Raw genomic sequence first — 18,775 nt, forward strand, 5'->3', positions numbered from 1 at the left:
ATTATATATTGTATGTAAAACCATTGTATCTCCATTTCTCCGTTCATAATGTGAATCTGTCACTTCTTATTTCCACTGTCAAAAATTCATGCTGAATGGACCAATAGAAATGTTCCAAAATAATGGTATACGTGGAGGTAACTAAATTGTGGGAGGAGAAACATGCCTGAAGCTCCTCCTCCCAAATCTAACATCCTACAAATTCCATGTCTACTTGTTCTACAAAACTTAAATAAACATTTTTTTATTTTATTTTATTGTAATTCTGATTAATAGTGTAAAACTACTGTACATCACAACATATTGAACAGAAAAATAGTATTGATACAAGTACTGCTTATTATTTAGGTATACATTCAGTTTTGGTGACTAGCAAGTTTAAGACCTAGCTAACTAGAACTAGTGCTGAAAGTTATGACTACTGATTTTTTCGCACTGGTGTAACTTGATTAATTAATGAATGATTTCCAGAGACAAAGCAATCCCCTGAACCCTGAAGACAAGTTCAACCCAATGCATTTGGTCATGTTCAAACTATGCCCACAGTATATGTACACATAACATTTTTTTTGGATTTCTGCTGACATAAAATATCTATATCTCTCTCTCTTGCTATATATATATATATATATATATATATATATATATATATATATATATATATATATAAACATTAAACTAATCAATAACTGGTAATCTTGAAGTTTTTAGTAAGATAACCATTAAATGTTTCATTATTTAAAACTTACCCATATTTATTTGTACAGGCATTGTCATGAAGGAGCAGGAAGAAACACTGAACCAAGACTCAACAGTTATGTAGTGCAGTTAAGACTCAAGGACAGGTTTAGAAAAAAGATTGAACAGAAGCGCTGGATCCCAGAGATGATCAACACAGTCCAGTGACCGACATTAAAATCTGTCAAAAATCTGATGGACTATTGGTTTAGGGTGTGGCCCAGGGCTTGCTTTATGACTCTCAGACAAACACAGCCTTTACTTTCACTCTCAGAGCCATTACTGTTGACTCTTTCTCCCGTAGCCATGAAGAACATTGGTCTTTTAGTTCTCCTACATCTTCAGCAAGTAAGAACTGGTGAGTAATCTTCTCTGTGTATTTGGTAGACCTTCTTATAGATCTTATATTAGATAGATACACTATTTTGACTAAAGTATTGGGACACCTGCTCATTAAATGTTTCTTCTGAAATCAGGGATTTAAAAAAGAGTGTATGCTGCTTTTGTTGGAGTAACTGTCTCTACTGTCCAGGAAAGAAGGCATTAAAAAGCATTATTGAGGTCAGGGTGCTTGGTGAATGATCACCACCCCACCTCATCCTAAACTTCCCAACTCATCCCAGAAGTATTAGACGGAGCGCCATCCATCATTCCAGACACAGTTCTTCCAATGCTCCACAGCTCAATGCTGGGGGGTCTTTATACCCCTCTAGCTGCTCCAGAGAGTCCCATTCCATTGTTAATACTTCTCTGCAGGGACTAGACAAGCTGTGTGTGCGCAGGTACACACCTGTGTCAGCTTCACTGTGGCAGTCCTCCTCACTCAGTAGTTTTTGGTTGTTTGCCAGCAGTAAAGCACAACTATACAGATTTGATGGTCAACAGAAATCTCTCTTTTTTATGAGCTGACAAATGCTCTCTTCCCGAGAGCCTCACATTAGAATATTAACATCAAGGATTTTCTGGACGTGCCCTTTTTCATTTTTGTGAGGTCCACATTTACTTATTTTCACTGTTGAACTACAGGTGGGAGATCAAAAGCTGTGACTGTAATAAAAGCTGTAATGTCAATGTCAATGTAGTTGTGAGCACTCTGGTCCCGCCCTTTTCTTGTTTTGCAGTGTTGCCTCTGATATCTAATCTACCTCATCTCTGACCTTTGGACTGTGTTTGGTCATGAATGGCGTTAATACATCTGTCTGTGTTATGTGTGATAGTTGTGTTTGATGAGGGGGAAAATTCTCTTTATTTATTTATTTATTTTATAGATCTTTACTATGAGGCCTGTGCTCACTGGACATCCTCTAAAGGGTTCGGCCTGCCTGAATTTACTGAAAGGATAATTCTGAATGACGTTACCATCTACTACTATGACAGCAGTACAAAGTCCAAAATGCCCTGTCCTGACTGGATCAACACCACTGCAGGAAGAGAACACTGGCGTAGTATTTATGAGTTTTCCGACAACAACAAATATATTTTCAGCCTTGGTTTTAAGTCGGCTACTCAACAGTTCAACCTGACAGGTAGCTTTATATATATATATAATATAATCATACATAATATATAGATGCAAACTTACTTTTCTCTGATTCAGGTTCGCTGTCTGACCAGAACATATACCAAGCATCTGGATGCTGCTCTCTGTATCCAAATGGGAGTCAAGGGGCATTGCTGACCCACGCATTCAATGGCAAGGACTTCACAAGTTTTGACATGAACAGCAAGACATTTGTAGCTGCAGTTCCTCAAGCTGTCCTGTACAAGAATCTGAGGGAGAGAGATTCCTTTTCTTTAGAAATGACAGCAGCATTCTACAAGAAAACCTGTTGGGAACGACTGAATTTATTCAAAAGAGCTCCAGGACTCCTTATCAGAAAAGGTCAGATATGTTCTTGACGTCTTCTTGAAGTTTTCACATTTTTGTGTCACTATTTTCTGATGAATGGGCCAATAGAAATGCTCCAAAATGGGCAAGCACCTGAGCCACTTTGAAAATAAGCAAATAGAGATGTTCGAGACGACATCAGGCAGATCTTCTGGGGAATTCCCCAGCATGCAGCAACAAATGAGCTTCTGTCTCTGACTTTACATCAACAAGGTAGACCAGCTAGGTAATAGAGTGGACAGTGAGTGAACACAGTGTTTAAACACTCCAGCAGCACTGCTGTGTCTGATCCACTCATAGCGCAACACACACTAACACACTTGCCACCACCAGTATCACTGCAGTGTTGAGAATGACCCACCACCTAAATACTACTTACTGCTGTGAGGTCCTGAGCATTTTATGTGAATTGATATGTAAATTCCTTTACTTGAATATGTAGCTTTAAAAAGTTACTGTAAAGTAATCAGATTACATTACTTTAATATAGTAATCATTTAATTACATTACAGTTACATATGGTCATAATATTCTGATATGACAGTGTAGATATGTATGCACTACAGAACAGATGTCATAGATCTTTGTTGTTATTATGGAGGTCTATTTAGTCCTATGCCATTTTCCCAGTTCCAGAAGTCAGGATCTTTGAGCAGCAGAAGGCCGGATCCATTACAGTCACATGTCATGTGACTGGGTTTTACCCCCGGGTGGTTCAGGTGTTTTGGCTCGGTCCAGATCTTCAGCCTGTGGATGAAGGGGTCACTGATGTGCTGCCCAATGAGGACGGCACGTACCAGACCAGAAAGAGTGTGATAGTTCCAGAGGAGGATGTAGGAGAACACACCTACAGCTGTGTAGTGCTGCATAGCAGCGTACCGGACAACATCACCAGAGTCTGGGGTATGAGGACTTCTGCACGTTGTTAGATCTTCTACTTAATCAGTATCAGTACTGAGGCTTTTCTGATTGATCTATTAAAGATGAAATGAAATGAGTTGGTCTATTGATGATGTGTAATTACTGTTAGGAGGAAAGTCTGGACTGATCTCAGGATTGTGTTTTGTGTAGTTGTGGAGAAACGCAGCAGGATTGCTGTTTGGACGTCTCTTACCTGTGTTTGCTTGTTGGTGATTGGATTGGGTTTCTGGACCCGCTGTAGAGCCGATGGTAAGCAAATCAGCAGACTTCTGAAGTGTTGATGTAAAAACTCAGTACTTTGCTTTGAGAAGACCCCATATATTAAATACATCTTCCAGAACCACAAAGCTTTCAGATGTAGTTTTCAGATGAGTTCTGCATTTTAATATGCCATGTTCAGTCAGCTTTATTATTTGTATCTTGGGTCTTTTCTACTGTGTTCTTTCTGTAGATGCTGTGAGCTGAACCGATCATCTTTAGGAACACGTCACTACAACCTCCTCTGCCATCTTTCTGCTGTATCTGGTCTTACATAAATAACAGAGGAGGTTTAGTGATCATGTGTGCTGTGATGCAGCAGGCGTTATGTATGATGTCTGTGGTGATATGAATTCTGTATCAACTCTCCTGTATGATGTGATTTGTGGGCATTATGGGCACATGTGAAGTAGACCTGATGGTCCGGCCTGAGGTCACATAGAAGAAACCGCAAAATAGAAGATGGACACTGGAGTAACTGTTGTCAGCGGTGTTCCTGTTACTACAGGCCGTTTTCAGGAGATTTACTTAACAGCTTCAGTGTTTATGTGGTCTGTGTGTAATGTCTGCACTGTCAGCTGATATAATACTGCCATCTACTGCTGAGACATATAACGTCATTACTGAATATTACTGAAGATGACTGAATATTCACTGCAGTGCACTTATTCTGCTGGACTCTGCTTTAATCAACCTCTGTTTACATGCATTTTCCAGTAATGTAAAAATGTAAAGGTAATGTATTATGCAAGGATTTTGTTATTTATCACAACAATAAATAAAATTGTATTTGTACAGACATTACAACACAGCGGCTTTACATAAATCTGTGAAGCTTTCATATACAAGCCATGGGTAAAAGCACAAACTCTCTAAGAGCATTAAGAAGAACCACTGAGAGGAACTGAGGCTCCAAAGAAGAAAACTTTTAGAGCATTAAGAAGAACCACTGAGAGGAACTGAGAAGAAAGAAGAAATATTAGGAACCACTGGATGTGAGCTTTTGATTGGAGCAGTACTTGGGCTGTGACTGGTGACGTTTCACAAGTCCAGAGGAACACAAGTACAGATGACAGTTGACCAAGATGAACGCCTTGTGCTAAGACCCACCCACCAACGTGTACAATTGTGCCAAAACTCAGAAGCAGGAGAACGAAGTGCTGGAGTGCATTCAACCCAGGAAGTCTTTATGAGACTGTTCACACGTACCCAGAAAAGAAGATATATTTATCTCTGTGTCTTTAGCAAGGTTTCTAAAAGACTCTCAGTCAGAGGATAAGAGCAGTAGTGAAAGTGTCTCGACACAGCCAGTGATTATTGTTATTTATTATGGTGCAGATTTTAAAACATATAAAAATGATATAGCTATATAATTATTACACATAGCATTTTATGTCTAATGCTTCTTCATATTTCCTGTTATTGTTGTTCCTAATTTGCCTGCATATTTGGCCAACTGAATCAACTTACCATTAGAATTTAAAACATTAGATTTTTTTACTGTAAGTCATGTGTAAATCATCTTACTGTCGCCCCATAGAAGACCACAACATATAAAAGGGAAAACCGCACAAGGATAGAGGTAGATCCCACTGACTTTGTTGAGGGCTATTAAAGAGTTGTAAAAGTCAGATGTCTAGGGGCTAAAAGGATCACTACATCTGATCCGAGGTAATCTAGGGTCTTCAAGTTCAAAGTGGTCAGTTGGCCAATATTACAACAATCCTAGCTATGTCCTGGGAGCAAAGATCTAGTTTTTCACTTACCTTTACCCATGTGTAATGTGATGTGACAATAAACGTGATCGGGATTGATTTGAGTAGTAGGTGAAGAGCTGACATGAAGCCAGGAGGCATCTCTATCTGAATCTGGGGCTCCAACTGCACCGCCAGAGTTCCTTCATCCAGTCTCTGAATTATCAGGGTAAAATCAGCGGCAGTCATTTTTTCGTATCTTTGCTATGCTGTTTGTTGCTGATGTCTTATCCTGTTGCTGTTTTTAGTCTATGTCTATTTTAGTCTAAGTCTTTGGGTTCTTTTCTGAGGTAAACAGAAGCATTCTTGTAAAGTACCAACGCGCTGGAACAGCGGTCAAACGAGATGGTTTGGGGAGAGTTCATAATGTATACTGGCAAAATGACCGCTATGGTATTTTCAGGTATAAATGTTTAGAGCATTTTTTGTACTTGGTAGTATTAATTTCATCACAGTGTCAGAGTAAATATGCTCTAAATAGAATAGATTGGTTTATATGGGTGGTCTCTGTCTCTCGGAAAGACAAAGAGACTGAATGAATCAAGGCCGGTCCGCAACCAAGAGCCCTTCCAGCTTCAAGTACGGCTCGGCTTGACCCGCCATCCCTCAAAACCCACAGAAGACAAGCTTCAGACTTTTTTCTGTCCTGCACCGAAGTGGTGGAAGGAACTTCTCCTGGGTGTCCGAACAGCAGAGTCCAACACTCGCTGTCTTCAAACCCAGACTGAAGACCCTCCTCTTCTGAGAGTACTTGCGTGAATAGTAGAGTACTATGGTCACCTTACTGACTTGTGTTTAGTAGAGTCAAAACTTAGAGGATCTTTGAATTTTTAGTCTATTCAAACTAGCTGAGGTTATTCTTGAGTAAACAGTAAAGCACTTTTGTAAGTCGCTCTGGAGAAGAGCATCTGCTAAATGCCTTAAATATAAAGGCATTAAAAGTAAAAAAAAATAAACAGCTAAAAACACTTTAAACAACCGACCTTTGCTTTTTCCACACACTGTTGTTTCAGCACTGTAGCGTGCAAGCTCCTCTTAACAGACTATATATTAAAATATATTTTTTTTGTATTATGTATGATTTCATGAAAGAAGGTGGAGACAAAATGACAGAGTTTGAATATAAAAACAAACATGCATATGAAACTGATTTGCAAAAATTATAAAGAAGAAAACTTTAAAGATTAGTATGGACATAAACCTTCATATAATTAGCTGCTCATTCAATTACAGATAATTATTGTTTTTTCTTATATAAATCTGATATTTAAGAAATAAAAAAGTATCAATGTTACAGTGTCTGTAAATAAAATTAATACAATTTGTCGTTACTGCCATAATACTTAAAATAACAGTCAGTTGAATTGTTAATTTACAGATAATGTTTGTTTTACAAGGATTGGTATACAATGAAAAAACACTACTTAAAATATATGAATTATTTTCCATAAAATTTTACAGTACACAGTTTCAAATACAGTCAGAGTCTTAGACTCTCTTAGACTTAGACTTAGAGTGTGGCGTACTGACAAAACCAGCTTTCACTTCCACTCTTCTCAGTGCTGTTAATATTTTAACTTCCTCCAACGGCCATGAAGATCGTTTGTATTTTATTTCTCCTCTTATATCTTCAGCAAGTGAGGACTGGTGAGTAATCCTGGCTAGGTCTTTTGTAAATCAGTTTCCAATGTCTTTACGTTCAGGACTGTCCCTCGTTAAAGTTCATTGCAGCTGTTTGACACTGTCCTGTGTGTCCTTACTTCCTTGTTTACTTTGCTACTGGTTACAATATATTATTATAACAGTCTTCCCTGGTTTAGATCCAGTCTACATTGGTCAGTGACTAACTAAATCAATAAACAAGCTGACTGTGAAGAAGACTGCCTTTCAGATTTAGAATTGATGCTTTCCAAGGCTCATAATTCCAGTTTTGTGGTCAAACTGAGGAATACTGCTACCAGTCACGACATTTGCCTAAAATGTGGCAGTTTAGAGGACATGTGTCAATGTGAACAGGCAGAAATGTCAATAATGAGCAAACAAAAAATAATGAACAATAGATTCTAGATCTTGAGAAGAAGAATGATGTTATGTATTTATATCATTGGGAAAACACACATGCAGTGTTATTAAAACAAAATAGTCTTAGATGCAATGTGGACAAAAGTATTGGGACACTTTTTTCTCCTATTCTGAGTCCTATTCTGTTGGCAATACTTGTCTATAGGGACTAGACAAGCTGTGTGTGCACATCGGTGTGAGCAATGGGTGCAACTTAAAGTAGTCAAATGCATTCTATAGAAGGGGCATCCACAAACATTTGGACATATTGTGTATTCAATTGGACACAGGCATAAGTTTCTATTGGAGTTTATCATATCATATTTTTACTGTTCAAAGAAAAGCTAAACACTTGAAAACAATATAAAACTACTGTATATTTAAAAGGATTGTCCATAAATAGCTTCAAGGAACAAATGTCATTTTTAAAAAATATTGTTATAGTTTCATCTATGTCTTCTCTTTATTTGATGAAATAATGAAAGTCATATATTCAAATTTCCACTAACACTAACTTTACACTAACTTTACATTTACAGATCTTCCGTTTGACAACTGTGGTTACTGGACTTACTCTAAAGGATATGGGCTGCCTGAATTTACAGAAAGGATCGTTCTGAATGATGTCACTGTCTACTACCATGACAGCAGTTTAAGGTCCAAAATGCCCTGTCCTGACTGGATCAACACCACTGCAGGAAGACAGGAGTGGAGGAGCATTCATTTCTGGTCGGACCACAACATATATGTTTTCTCCCTTGGGTTTCAGTCGGCTACTAAACAGTTTAACCTGACAGGTAATCTGCTTTCCAGACTTGAAATGAAAAATTAATGAAACTACAACACCTGAATCACTGCACCAATCAGTTTTTGGCACAGACAGTTTAGAACAAGTGCAAACTCCTGCTAACTTTAACCCCTTATGGTCTTGTCCTGCTTACCTCATTGAGCTCCTTCATCTTTACTGTCTTTCTTGCGCCCTCTGATCCTCTGGTACTGAACTTCTGGCAGTTAATGGATCTGTGGTGCTGAAGCATCCTAAGTTTCTCTAAATCTCTTTCCCGCACTTTAACCTTCCTTTTTCAAGTTCTATTGTGTTGAGTTTTTCTTTTCTCTCCCCTTCTCTTCCCAGTGTACTTTTGTAAATTGTACTTGGGTATGTGAAAAGCTCTACATATATTTATTATTATTACTTTTATTTACTACTTTTATTTTCCTGCCCCAGTCAACTTGACATTCTGAGTTTCCTTCTTTAAAAAGTTACACAGTAACTGAATAAATATCCAGAGATTTCTTCATATTCTTATTCATCTAAACTGCTGGGAAAAGAAAGTTATATAAAATAGCTTTAATAAAAAGAAATACATTTAAAACCCTCATCATATACCTCAATAAATCTTTAATCAGTACTAGCATAGCTGCTTCTGTAAATATACCACAGTTATTTAATATACTACAGTTAATATGCACTTAACTACATACAGTGTTGGACCAAATGACCCATCAATAATTGTAGCACACACTTCAAGATCATTTGTTGTTTCTCTGATTCAGGTTCACTGTCTGACCAGAACATTTACCAAGGATCTGGATGCTGCTCTCTATATCCAAATGGGACTTACAGGGCATTTATGACCCACTCATTCAATGGCAAGGACTTCACAAGTTTTGACCTGAACACCAAGACATTTGTAGCTGCAGTTTCTCAGGCTGTCCTGTTCAAGAATTTGAGGGAGAGAAACCATCGTGACATGGATGAGCTAGCAGCATACTACCAGAAAACCTGTCTGGGAAGACTGAATATATTAAAGCAGGCTCCGGGACTCCTCATCAGAAAAGGTCAGATATGTTTGTGATTTCTTTTTTTTTTAACCCCTCATGCTCCATGACTTCTGTTACACCCTAAGGAATACTAATTGGTAACTGCATGCAAGGCAATGCAATCTGGCTCAGCTGTTGTTCCTAATTTATAACAGTGGGAGAAAGAGCTAGGAGCCACTGATGGTTCCTAAAGAGTTTAAATAATGGAACTGCAGCATCATCTGCAAAGTCATATACAACATTTTCATCTGTTATTGTCACAGCAAAACTAAAACTAATGCAGTTTTAATCAGCTTTGATTCCCTGAACAGGTGATTAACACTAATAGCCTGTTTCTGTATATTTTTCTTACACATTAATTTGAACAAATTTAATCACATATTGTTTTAGTATTTCTTTGGTATCATAATTCTATATATACTCTATAAGTCATTTTAAACCAGCAAAATAAAAACTGACCCATCAACAATAATTCCAGTCCTGTTTAACTGTGTTTATTGTTTTCCCAGTTCCGGATGTCAGGCTCTTTGAGCAGCAGAAGGCCGACTCCATTACAGTCACATGTCATGTGACTGGGTTTTACCCCCGGGTGATTCAGGTGGTTTGGCTCGGTCCAGATCTTCAGCCTGTGGATGAAGGGGTCACTGATGTGCTGCCGAATGAGGACGGCACGTACCAGACCAGAAAGAGTGTGATAGTTCCAGAGGAGGATGTAGGAGAACACACCTACAGCTGTGTAGTGCTGCATAGCAGCGTACCGGACAACATCACCAGAGTCTGGGGTATGAGGACTTCTGCACATCATTAAATGTTTTAGTTAATGAATTCTTAATCTATCAGTACTGAACACTTCTTCTCCTGAACTTCCTGAAACTGATTGTCCTGTTAAAGGACATTTCAGCCTAAAACTAGCATTAAATATGTGATCTGTCCCTCATTCAGTTCATCACTACAGAGGTTTTCAGGCTACAGACTTTTTGTACAGCAGTGAAACTTGTGTCAAACTCAGTGAAAACAGACCTGCTTTCTTCTGCAGGTGGAGAGAAAGCTGGAGGAATGGCTGTCTGGATATCTCTTGTCTGTATTTGCTTGTTGGCTGCTGGAATTGGGCTTGTAGTGTGGTGGTGCTGCAGAACTCGAGGTAAGCAACTCAGCTACTGTACAACAAAGAGGAGCTACAGAGGATTCTTTAAGCAGTGTTGTATAAAAAACACTTCTGGTTTCTGGTTTGAGAAGAACCTTGTGAAGAATCTTGTAAAGTAAGGATTAAAGAACATTCACTTAATCTTACTGATCTCTAAACTGATGTATGAACTATTCCTACAATCTTTAAATAATGAAGGTGGAGGTTCTTTAGTTTAGTTTAGTTTTTCACATTTACCTGTTTACAGAAGTGCTCTGAACAACTATCTTTGGCATCATCAGTATTTATATTATGCCATTTTCCAATATATATATATATATATATATATATATGCAATTAATGGTCATTCCATATATTATAGAATCCAGTAGCTTATTTCAGGAGACATCCTAGTGAACAGTATTTTAAAGTTAAACAGTCTTATTGTTTTGCATCTTTAATGGGCTGGATTATTCTACACTAGCTTAATGTATTAATGTATTGAATTCATCCAATCACACAATATTTCAGAATTGTGCTCCAAAGAGTTTTTTTTATTAGATTGGCCTCAACAGCCTTATTTAAATCACATTGGTTTTAATATACTGGGTTTAAGTACATGCCAAATGTCTAAACAACTCTAAGCATAATGCTTTTCTTTTATCAGATAATTAAATTTTTTAAATGTACTTATGAATTATGAATCTCTCCATGTGTTTAAAATGGCTTCACAGCTAACAATCATTATTTTGTCTCTTATAGATGCTGTCATTTGAACATTGGGATAAATAACAGTCCATGGAGTCGACGAGTCTGTTGCCTTAAATTATTTCAAAATCGAGTCAAAGACTTTATTGTAATGTTATTGTCAAAACTGTAATTTGTACCGGACATACACAGGATTGAAACTGCGTTACTCTCAGACCCGCTGTGCAGCAATAAACATCAAACATTTACATAAACATTAAATAACACAAAGCAAGAATATAAGTATTCTACTAGTTTTAGGAATGAGTTTAGTTTAAGAGTTTAAGTGTTGGTATAAATAGATAGATAGAAGTCCCTGGCATTGACATCAGAAGTAAAGTGGCAGATGCAGCAATGTACTTTATAAAGTGTATGAATAAAGTATATGTATAGAGGTCCCTGAAATGACATAAAAGCTAAGTGTCATATGCAGTAAATCTGGGTGTGGATAGTGCATGCTGTTTTATTGTCACATTGTTTTGTGGCTTGTCAGAAGTTTATTTATCCACAGTTTGAAGTGGAGTGAAGTGGCTCATTTGCACAGTAATTATTATGGTTTTCAAAAAAAAAAGAGGACACTGGGGATACTCAGGCGTCCATTGTGGTTAGGCTGGGGGGCATCAAGTAGGCCTAAGTTGTAGTATTGTGGCAGTGTTATAGAAGTTAATCATCTCTAAAATCATGCAGCTAAATTAATAAACATGAATACATGAGCATTTACTGATTTACCTAAACTAATAAATAGCTTATATTGCTAAATCACCTCCTTTTATTTGAATGTATCAGTCTTAAAATAAAATCAGTAAAAAACAAAAGAAAGAAATATTGAGTTTTATCTTTTAATCTTGTACATGTTTTTATTTTCATGACCATGTAAAAAAATATTAATAAATACATCAATAAAATAAAGTCACAAAGTCAAACTAATTTGTGTTTATTTACATTTCTGTTAGGGCTGAGGTCAGTCAGCTGTGGTGGTTAGCAGTTTGACCTATTTGACCTATTTGACCTACACACACACACACACACACACACACACACACTCATACATACACACACATATATATATATATATATGCAGTCTTTTGATGGACAGCTGACACACAAACCTCAGAATTTATAGACAAAAGCTCAAATGTTAAATCCTGTGTGTGGTCTACTTAAAAGAGGTATCCTCATGTGCCCATAAAAAGAAGCAACACCACCAAGATTACATTTCAATTCAACTGTTTTTATTAGAACCAAATAGTATTTAATAAAAGAGGCACATACCCCAAACACAAACTTCCATTCCTCATGCTGCCTCCACAAACTGAAGAGCCCTGCCCGTTACAGGGATCTCCACCTTTACATGCAGGGATCCACTCACTTGCTTTACATGAAACACAAGCCTTGCACATCCCAGCTGCCATGGATTACATGCAAAGGCTCCCAACTACAGGGATCCCCACCCTTCCCTGCATGGGCTCTACGCAGGCTCCACCCACACTAGAGTCACATACGCCTCCATTTCATTTGGCCACATATGATCTAAACCAGCTTTCACTTTCACTCTCCTCACTGCTGTTACTGTTTTGAACTTCTTCCACCAGCCATGAAGATCGCTTGTGTTTTATTTCTCCTTATATATCTTCAGCAAGTGAGGACTGGTGAGTAATCTTCACTAAGTCTTTTGTAGACAGGATTACTTGTAGACACAATTCCTTTACATCCAGGATTTTACTTAGTGAAAGTTAAATGCAGCTCCTTGACATCGTCATGTATGTCCTTACTTACTTGTTTATGTACTACTGATCCTACGCAGCATTTATAATATTCTACAGCCTTTCCTGGTTTAGATCCAAGCTGATTGTGGTGAAGACTGCCTTTCAGATTCAGCATCGTAATTCCAGTTTTGTGGTCAAACTGAAGAAAGCAATATTCTACAGCCTTTCCTGGTTTAGATGTGATTTAGGTTTGTCAATAATGAACAAGCTGACTGTGGTGAAGATTCAAACTGAAGAAAGCAATATTCTACAGTCACGACCTGTGGCTAAAATGTGAAGCCTTTAGATTACAGGCAAAAAGGTATATAACAGGCAAAGCCACGATTAATGAAAATATATTGTAGGTCTTAAGAAGGAGAGGGCATTGTGTATTTAAATAATAGAAGAAGACAGATATCATTGGATATTGGATGGAGCACCATCCATCATTCCAGAGAACACAATTCCACTGCTCCACAGCTCAATGCTGGGGGGCTTTATACCCCTCTAGCCCACACCTGGCATTAGGCAGCATAGTGCCAATAGGTTCATATTTATTTGCTCCAGAATGTCCTTTTCTATTGGCAGTATTTCTCTACAGAGGCTGTGTGTGCCCTTGGACATTTGTGTCAGCAATGGGTGCAAGGTGTCCACAAATATTTGGACACAGTGTATTTGTATTTTAAATTTGAAAGCAATATGAAATTTCACTGTATATTTGAAAGGATTTCCTCCACAGGTTGAAACAGCACCGTATCCAGGGAACAAAAGACATTTTTAAATATTGTTATGGTTTCATCTGTGTCGTCTCTTTATTTAATGAAATAATGAAATGTATCAGATTATATCACATATTCACATTTCCACTGCATTTAACACTAACTTTACTGTTACAGATCTTCAGTATGACAGCTGTGTTTACTGGACGTCCTCTAAAGGATTTGGGCTGCCTGAATTTACAGAAAGGATCGTTCTGAATGATGTCACTGTCTACTACCATGACAGCACTATGAGGTCCAAAATGCCCTGTCCTGACTGGATCAACAGCACTGCAGGAAGAGATGTGTGGAGTATTATTCATTTCTGGACAGACCACAACACATTTGTTTTCTCCCTTGGATTGCAGTCGGCTACTGAACAGTTCAACCTGACAGGTAATCTGCTTTTTACACTTAAAATAGACAACACCTGAATCACTGCAGCAATCTAGGGTTGGGCCGTATCCACAAAATGACTCTGATCTAGTGACTGCTGCTGAAAGAACAGAAAACTTTCAAGATTTTTTCCATGGTTTTTGATCAGTAGCTCACCTGTTAAGCTCCATCGAGTATCAGACAGCTCAGATTAGCTGATTAGATCTGCTGAGCTACTGACACAAGCGCTGAGAATATAATCTCGTGTCTGAGAGCGAGTGGTGTTGGGAGTAACAGAAAGACAAACTGAGAGACCGGTTCTGCTGTATTTTAGTCAGTGAGCACTATCTAGCTTTATTTATAGAAGTTAGCCAGCATAGTAAACACCACAGCCCGTGTTCCAGCTAACTTAAGCTCAAATCTAAGCTTGTTTAGAGGATAAAGCCTCATATCTGAGAGCACAGAGTCGAGGGAATGATCTCGGAAGTGTTTTCAGCTGTTTTTAGGTACATTTTATATCCAGCTATTTTCAGAGTGTGACACCAATCACTGAGCGCACATGGGGGAATGAGCTTATTTGGCCGTTAACTAGATACAGTTAGATACACTAACTAGACACAGAACATCTCTTTCTGACACAAACAGTTTAGAACAAGTATAAACCTGTGAACTTCAAACCTTTACGGTCTCCCCCTGCTCACCTTACTGAGCTTCTTCAAATATAACTCTTCCTATACTGTCACAGTTAACTACAGATAGTGTTGGGCTAAATCACCCATCAGTAATCTTAACACACTTAACACTGTTCACTATTGAACTGTTCACTGTTCACTCTTGTGTCTTACAGTGTTTGGAAATTATTTGTTGTTTCTCTGATTCAGGTTCACTGTCTGGCCAGAACATTTACCAAGGATCTGGATGCTGTTCTCTGTATCCAAATGGGATGTACAGGGTATTGCTGACCCACTCATTCAATGGCAAGGACTTCACAAGTTTTGACATGAACACCAAGGCATTTGTAGCTGCAGTTCCTCAGGCTGTCCTGTACAAGACTCTGAGGGAGAGAGATTCAGCCAGTATAAATATGTTAGTAGTATATTACAAGACAAGATGTCTGGAACGACTGAATATATTAAAGCAAGCTCCAGGAGTCCACATCAGAAAAGGTCAGATATCTTCTTGACTTCTTCCTTCTTCACCTCATCCTTTATAGCTCTTTGTTATTACACATAAAGTAGCAAATTCAGAACTATGAACACCACACTGTCACATGATCGACCAGATATTAATTGCTAGATTAATGTATTTATATTGTAAGGAGCTGTATTCATTGTCCTTTTCAGAATCAGATGGATATGCTTTTGACAGTATTGCAGATTTGATTTCTCAAATTGATGAAACTTGTGAAGTGAAATTGTCAGTTGAAAGTTGGATAGAGAGTTGATGTGTATCTTTAGATTGTTTATCTTTTATGGTTTTATGGCGATTTTATAAGCATTTTGGAATTCTCTTAGAACTTTTTATTTTGATACTCAAACCAGGTAAAGATCCCAGAACTTTAGACAGTTATGCTACTCAATATGGATTATAAATCCGCTACCTTTAATTGGTCATGTTTGTTTGGATGGTATAAATAGTTCGTTGGAACTATACATCTCCATAGTTAATTAATACGAGCTAATGAAGCTTTTGCTATAAATTATATCCACTGCAAATACTTTTTTTACAATTCTAAAAGTTGAAGTCGCTGAATTACTTTCATGTTACTTTACATTTCCGGTAACCCCCAAAACTAAAGAAGTTCACTATAAGGTGATCAGTGATTTGGTAGGATGTTGAGATGGCAGGACTACAAAGAAGGCACAGATGGGAACACTAAAGGCTAGGCGGAGCTATGATGTACACAAGAACCATATGAAATATGAAAAGATCAACTACCCACATTACAATGTCCTACAGCATCAGCTGTTACTACATACTACAGTATTAGTTGAATTTGAACATTGAATTTCAGTGTAGAAGAGATGTCATGAACCTTCTTGGTTATTTAGAAGTCCAACTACCCTCTTATTGTTTCTCCAGTTCCAGAAGTCAGGATCATTGAGCAGCAGAAGGCCGGCTCCATTACAGTCACATGTCATGTGACTGGGTTTTACCCCCGGGTGGTTCAGGTGGTTTGGCTCGGCCCAGATCTTCAGCCTGTTGATGAAGGGGTCACTGATGTCCTGCCGAATGAGGACGGCACGTACCAGACCAGAAAGAGTGTGATAGTTCCAGAGGAGGATGTAGGAGAACACACCTACAGCTGTGTAGTGCTGCATAGCAGCGTACCGGACAACATCACCAGAGTCTGGGGTATGAGGACTTCTGCACATCATTAAATGTTTTAGTTAATGAATTCTTAATCTATCAGTACTGAACACTTCTTCTCCTGAACTTCCTGAAACTGATTGTCCTGTTAAAGGACATTTCAGCCTAAAACTAGCATTAAATATGTGATCTGTCCCTCATTCAGTTCATCACTACAGAGGTTTTCAGGCTGCAGACTTTTTGTACAGCAGTGAAACTTGTGTAAAACTCAGTGAAAACAGACCTGCTTTCTTCTGCAGGTGGAGAGAAAGCTGGAGGAATGGCTGTCTGTATATCTCTTGTCTGTATTTGCTTGTTGGCTGCTGGAATTGGTCTTGTAGTGTGGTGGCGCTGCAGAACTCGAGGTAAGCAACTCAACTACTGTACAACAAAGAGGAGCTACAGAGGATTCTTTAAGAAATGCCATAAAAAACACTTCTGGTTTCTGGTTTGAGAAGAACCTTGTGAAGAATCTTGTAAAGTAAGGATTAAAGAACATTCACTTAATCTTACTGATCTCTAAACTGATGTATGAACTATTCCTACAATCTTTAAATAATGAAGGTGGAGGTTCTTTAGTTTAGTTTAGTTTTTCACACTTACCTGTTTACAGAAGTGCTCTGAACAACCATCTTTGGCATCATCAGTATTTACATTATGCCATTTTCCAATATATATATATATATATATATATATATATATATATGCAATTAATGGTCATTCCATATATTATAGAATCCAGTAGCTTATTTCAGGAGACATCCTAGTGAACAGTATTTTAAAGTAAAACAGTCTTATTGTTTTGCATCTTTAATGGGCTGGATTATTCTACACTAGCTTAATGTATTAATGTATTGAATTCATCCAATCACACAATATTTCAGAATTGTGCTCCAAAGAGTTTTTTTATTAGATTGGCCTCAACAGCCTTATTTAAATCACATGTTAAATACTGGGTTTAAGTACGTGCCAAATGGCTAAATACCTCTAAGCATAATGCTTTTCTTTTATCAGATAATTACATTTTTTAAATGTACTTATGAATTATGAATCTCTCCATGTGTTTAAAATGGCTTCACAGCTAACAATCATTATTGTGTCTCTTATAGATGCTGTCATCTGAACATTGGGATAAATAACAGTCCATGGAGTCGACGAGTCTGTTGCCTTAAATTATTTCAAAATCAATTCAAAGACTTTATTGTAATGTTATTGTCAAAACTGTAATATGTACCGGACATACACAGGATTGAAATTGCGTTACTCTCAGATCCGCTGTGCAGCAATAAACATCAAACATTTACATAAACATTAAATAACACAAAGCAAGAATATAAGTATTCTACTAGTTTTAGGAATGAGTTTAAGTTTAAGAGTTTAAGTGTTGGTATAAATAGATAGATAGAAGTCCCTGGCATTGACATCAGAAGTAAAGTGGCAGATGCAGCAATGTATTGATAAAGTGTATGAATAAAGTATATGTATAGAGGTCCCTGAAATGACATAAAAGCTAAGTGTCATATGCAGTAAATCTGGGTGTGGATAGTGCATGCTGTTTTATTGTCACATTGTTTTGTGGCTTGTCAGTAGTTTATTTATCCACAGTTTGAAGTGGAGTGAAGTGGCTCATTTCCACAGTAATTATATTATGGTTTTTAAAAAAAAAAAAGAGGACACTGGGGATACTCAGGCGTCCATTGTGGTTAGGCTGGGGGGCATCAAGTAGGCCTAAGTTGTAGTATTGTGGCAGTGTTATAGAAGTTAATCATCTCTAAAATCATGCAGCTAAATTAATAAACATGAATACATAAGCATTTACTGATTTACCTAAATGTATAAATAGCTTATATTGCTAAATCACCTCCTTTTATTTGAATGTATCAGTCTTAAAATAAAATCAGTAAAAAACAAAAGAAAGAAATATTGAGTTTTACGTTTTAATCTTTTACATGTTTTTATTTTTATGACCATGTAAAACAATATTAATAAATACATCAATAAAATAAAGTCACAAAGTCAAACTAATTTGTGTTTATTTACATTTGTGTTAGGGCTGAGGTCAGTCAGCTGTGGTGGTTAGCAGTTTGACCTATTTGACCTACACACACACACACACACACACACACACACACACATACATATACACACACATATATATATATGCAGTCTTTTGATTGACAAAAGCTCAAATGTTAAATCCTGTGTGTGGTCTACTTAAAAGAGGTATCCTCATGTGC

General features: G+C 37.5%; 1 protein-coding gene across 1 annotated transcript; it reads left to right on the forward strand.

Annotated features, from left to right (window-relative positions):
• The first annotated feature begins 1,022 nt into the window (after positions 1-1,022).
• On the forward strand, positions 1,023-18,559 carry LOC140535516 (uncharacterized). The gene is made up of 17 exons (XM_072656915.1): positions 1,023-1,096; positions 2,007-2,264; positions 2,336-2,620; positions 3,257-3,529; positions 3,698-3,796; positions 7,135-7,206; positions 8,160-8,417; positions 9,175-9,459; positions 9,951-10,223; positions 10,478-10,582; positions 12,265-12,271; positions 12,851-12,960; positions 13,953-14,210; positions 15,071-15,355; positions 16,272-16,544; positions 16,799-16,903; positions 17,648-18,559. Exons 1-17 carry the CDS (start codon positions 1,045-1,047, stop codon positions 17,659-17,661), a joined length of 3,012 nt encoding a protein of 1,003 aa, XP_072513016.1. The 5' UTR covers positions 1,023-1,044; the 3' UTR covers positions 17,662-18,559.
• Positions 18,560-18,775: the final 216 nt, after the last annotated feature.

The sequence above is a fragment of the Salminus brasiliensis genome, chromosome 15 (genome assembly GCF_030463535.1).
Source record: "Salminus brasiliensis chromosome 15, fSalBra1.hap2, whole genome shotgun sequence".
Lineage (NCBI taxonomy): Eukaryota > Metazoa > Chordata > Actinopteri > Characiformes > Bryconidae > Salminus > Salminus brasiliensis.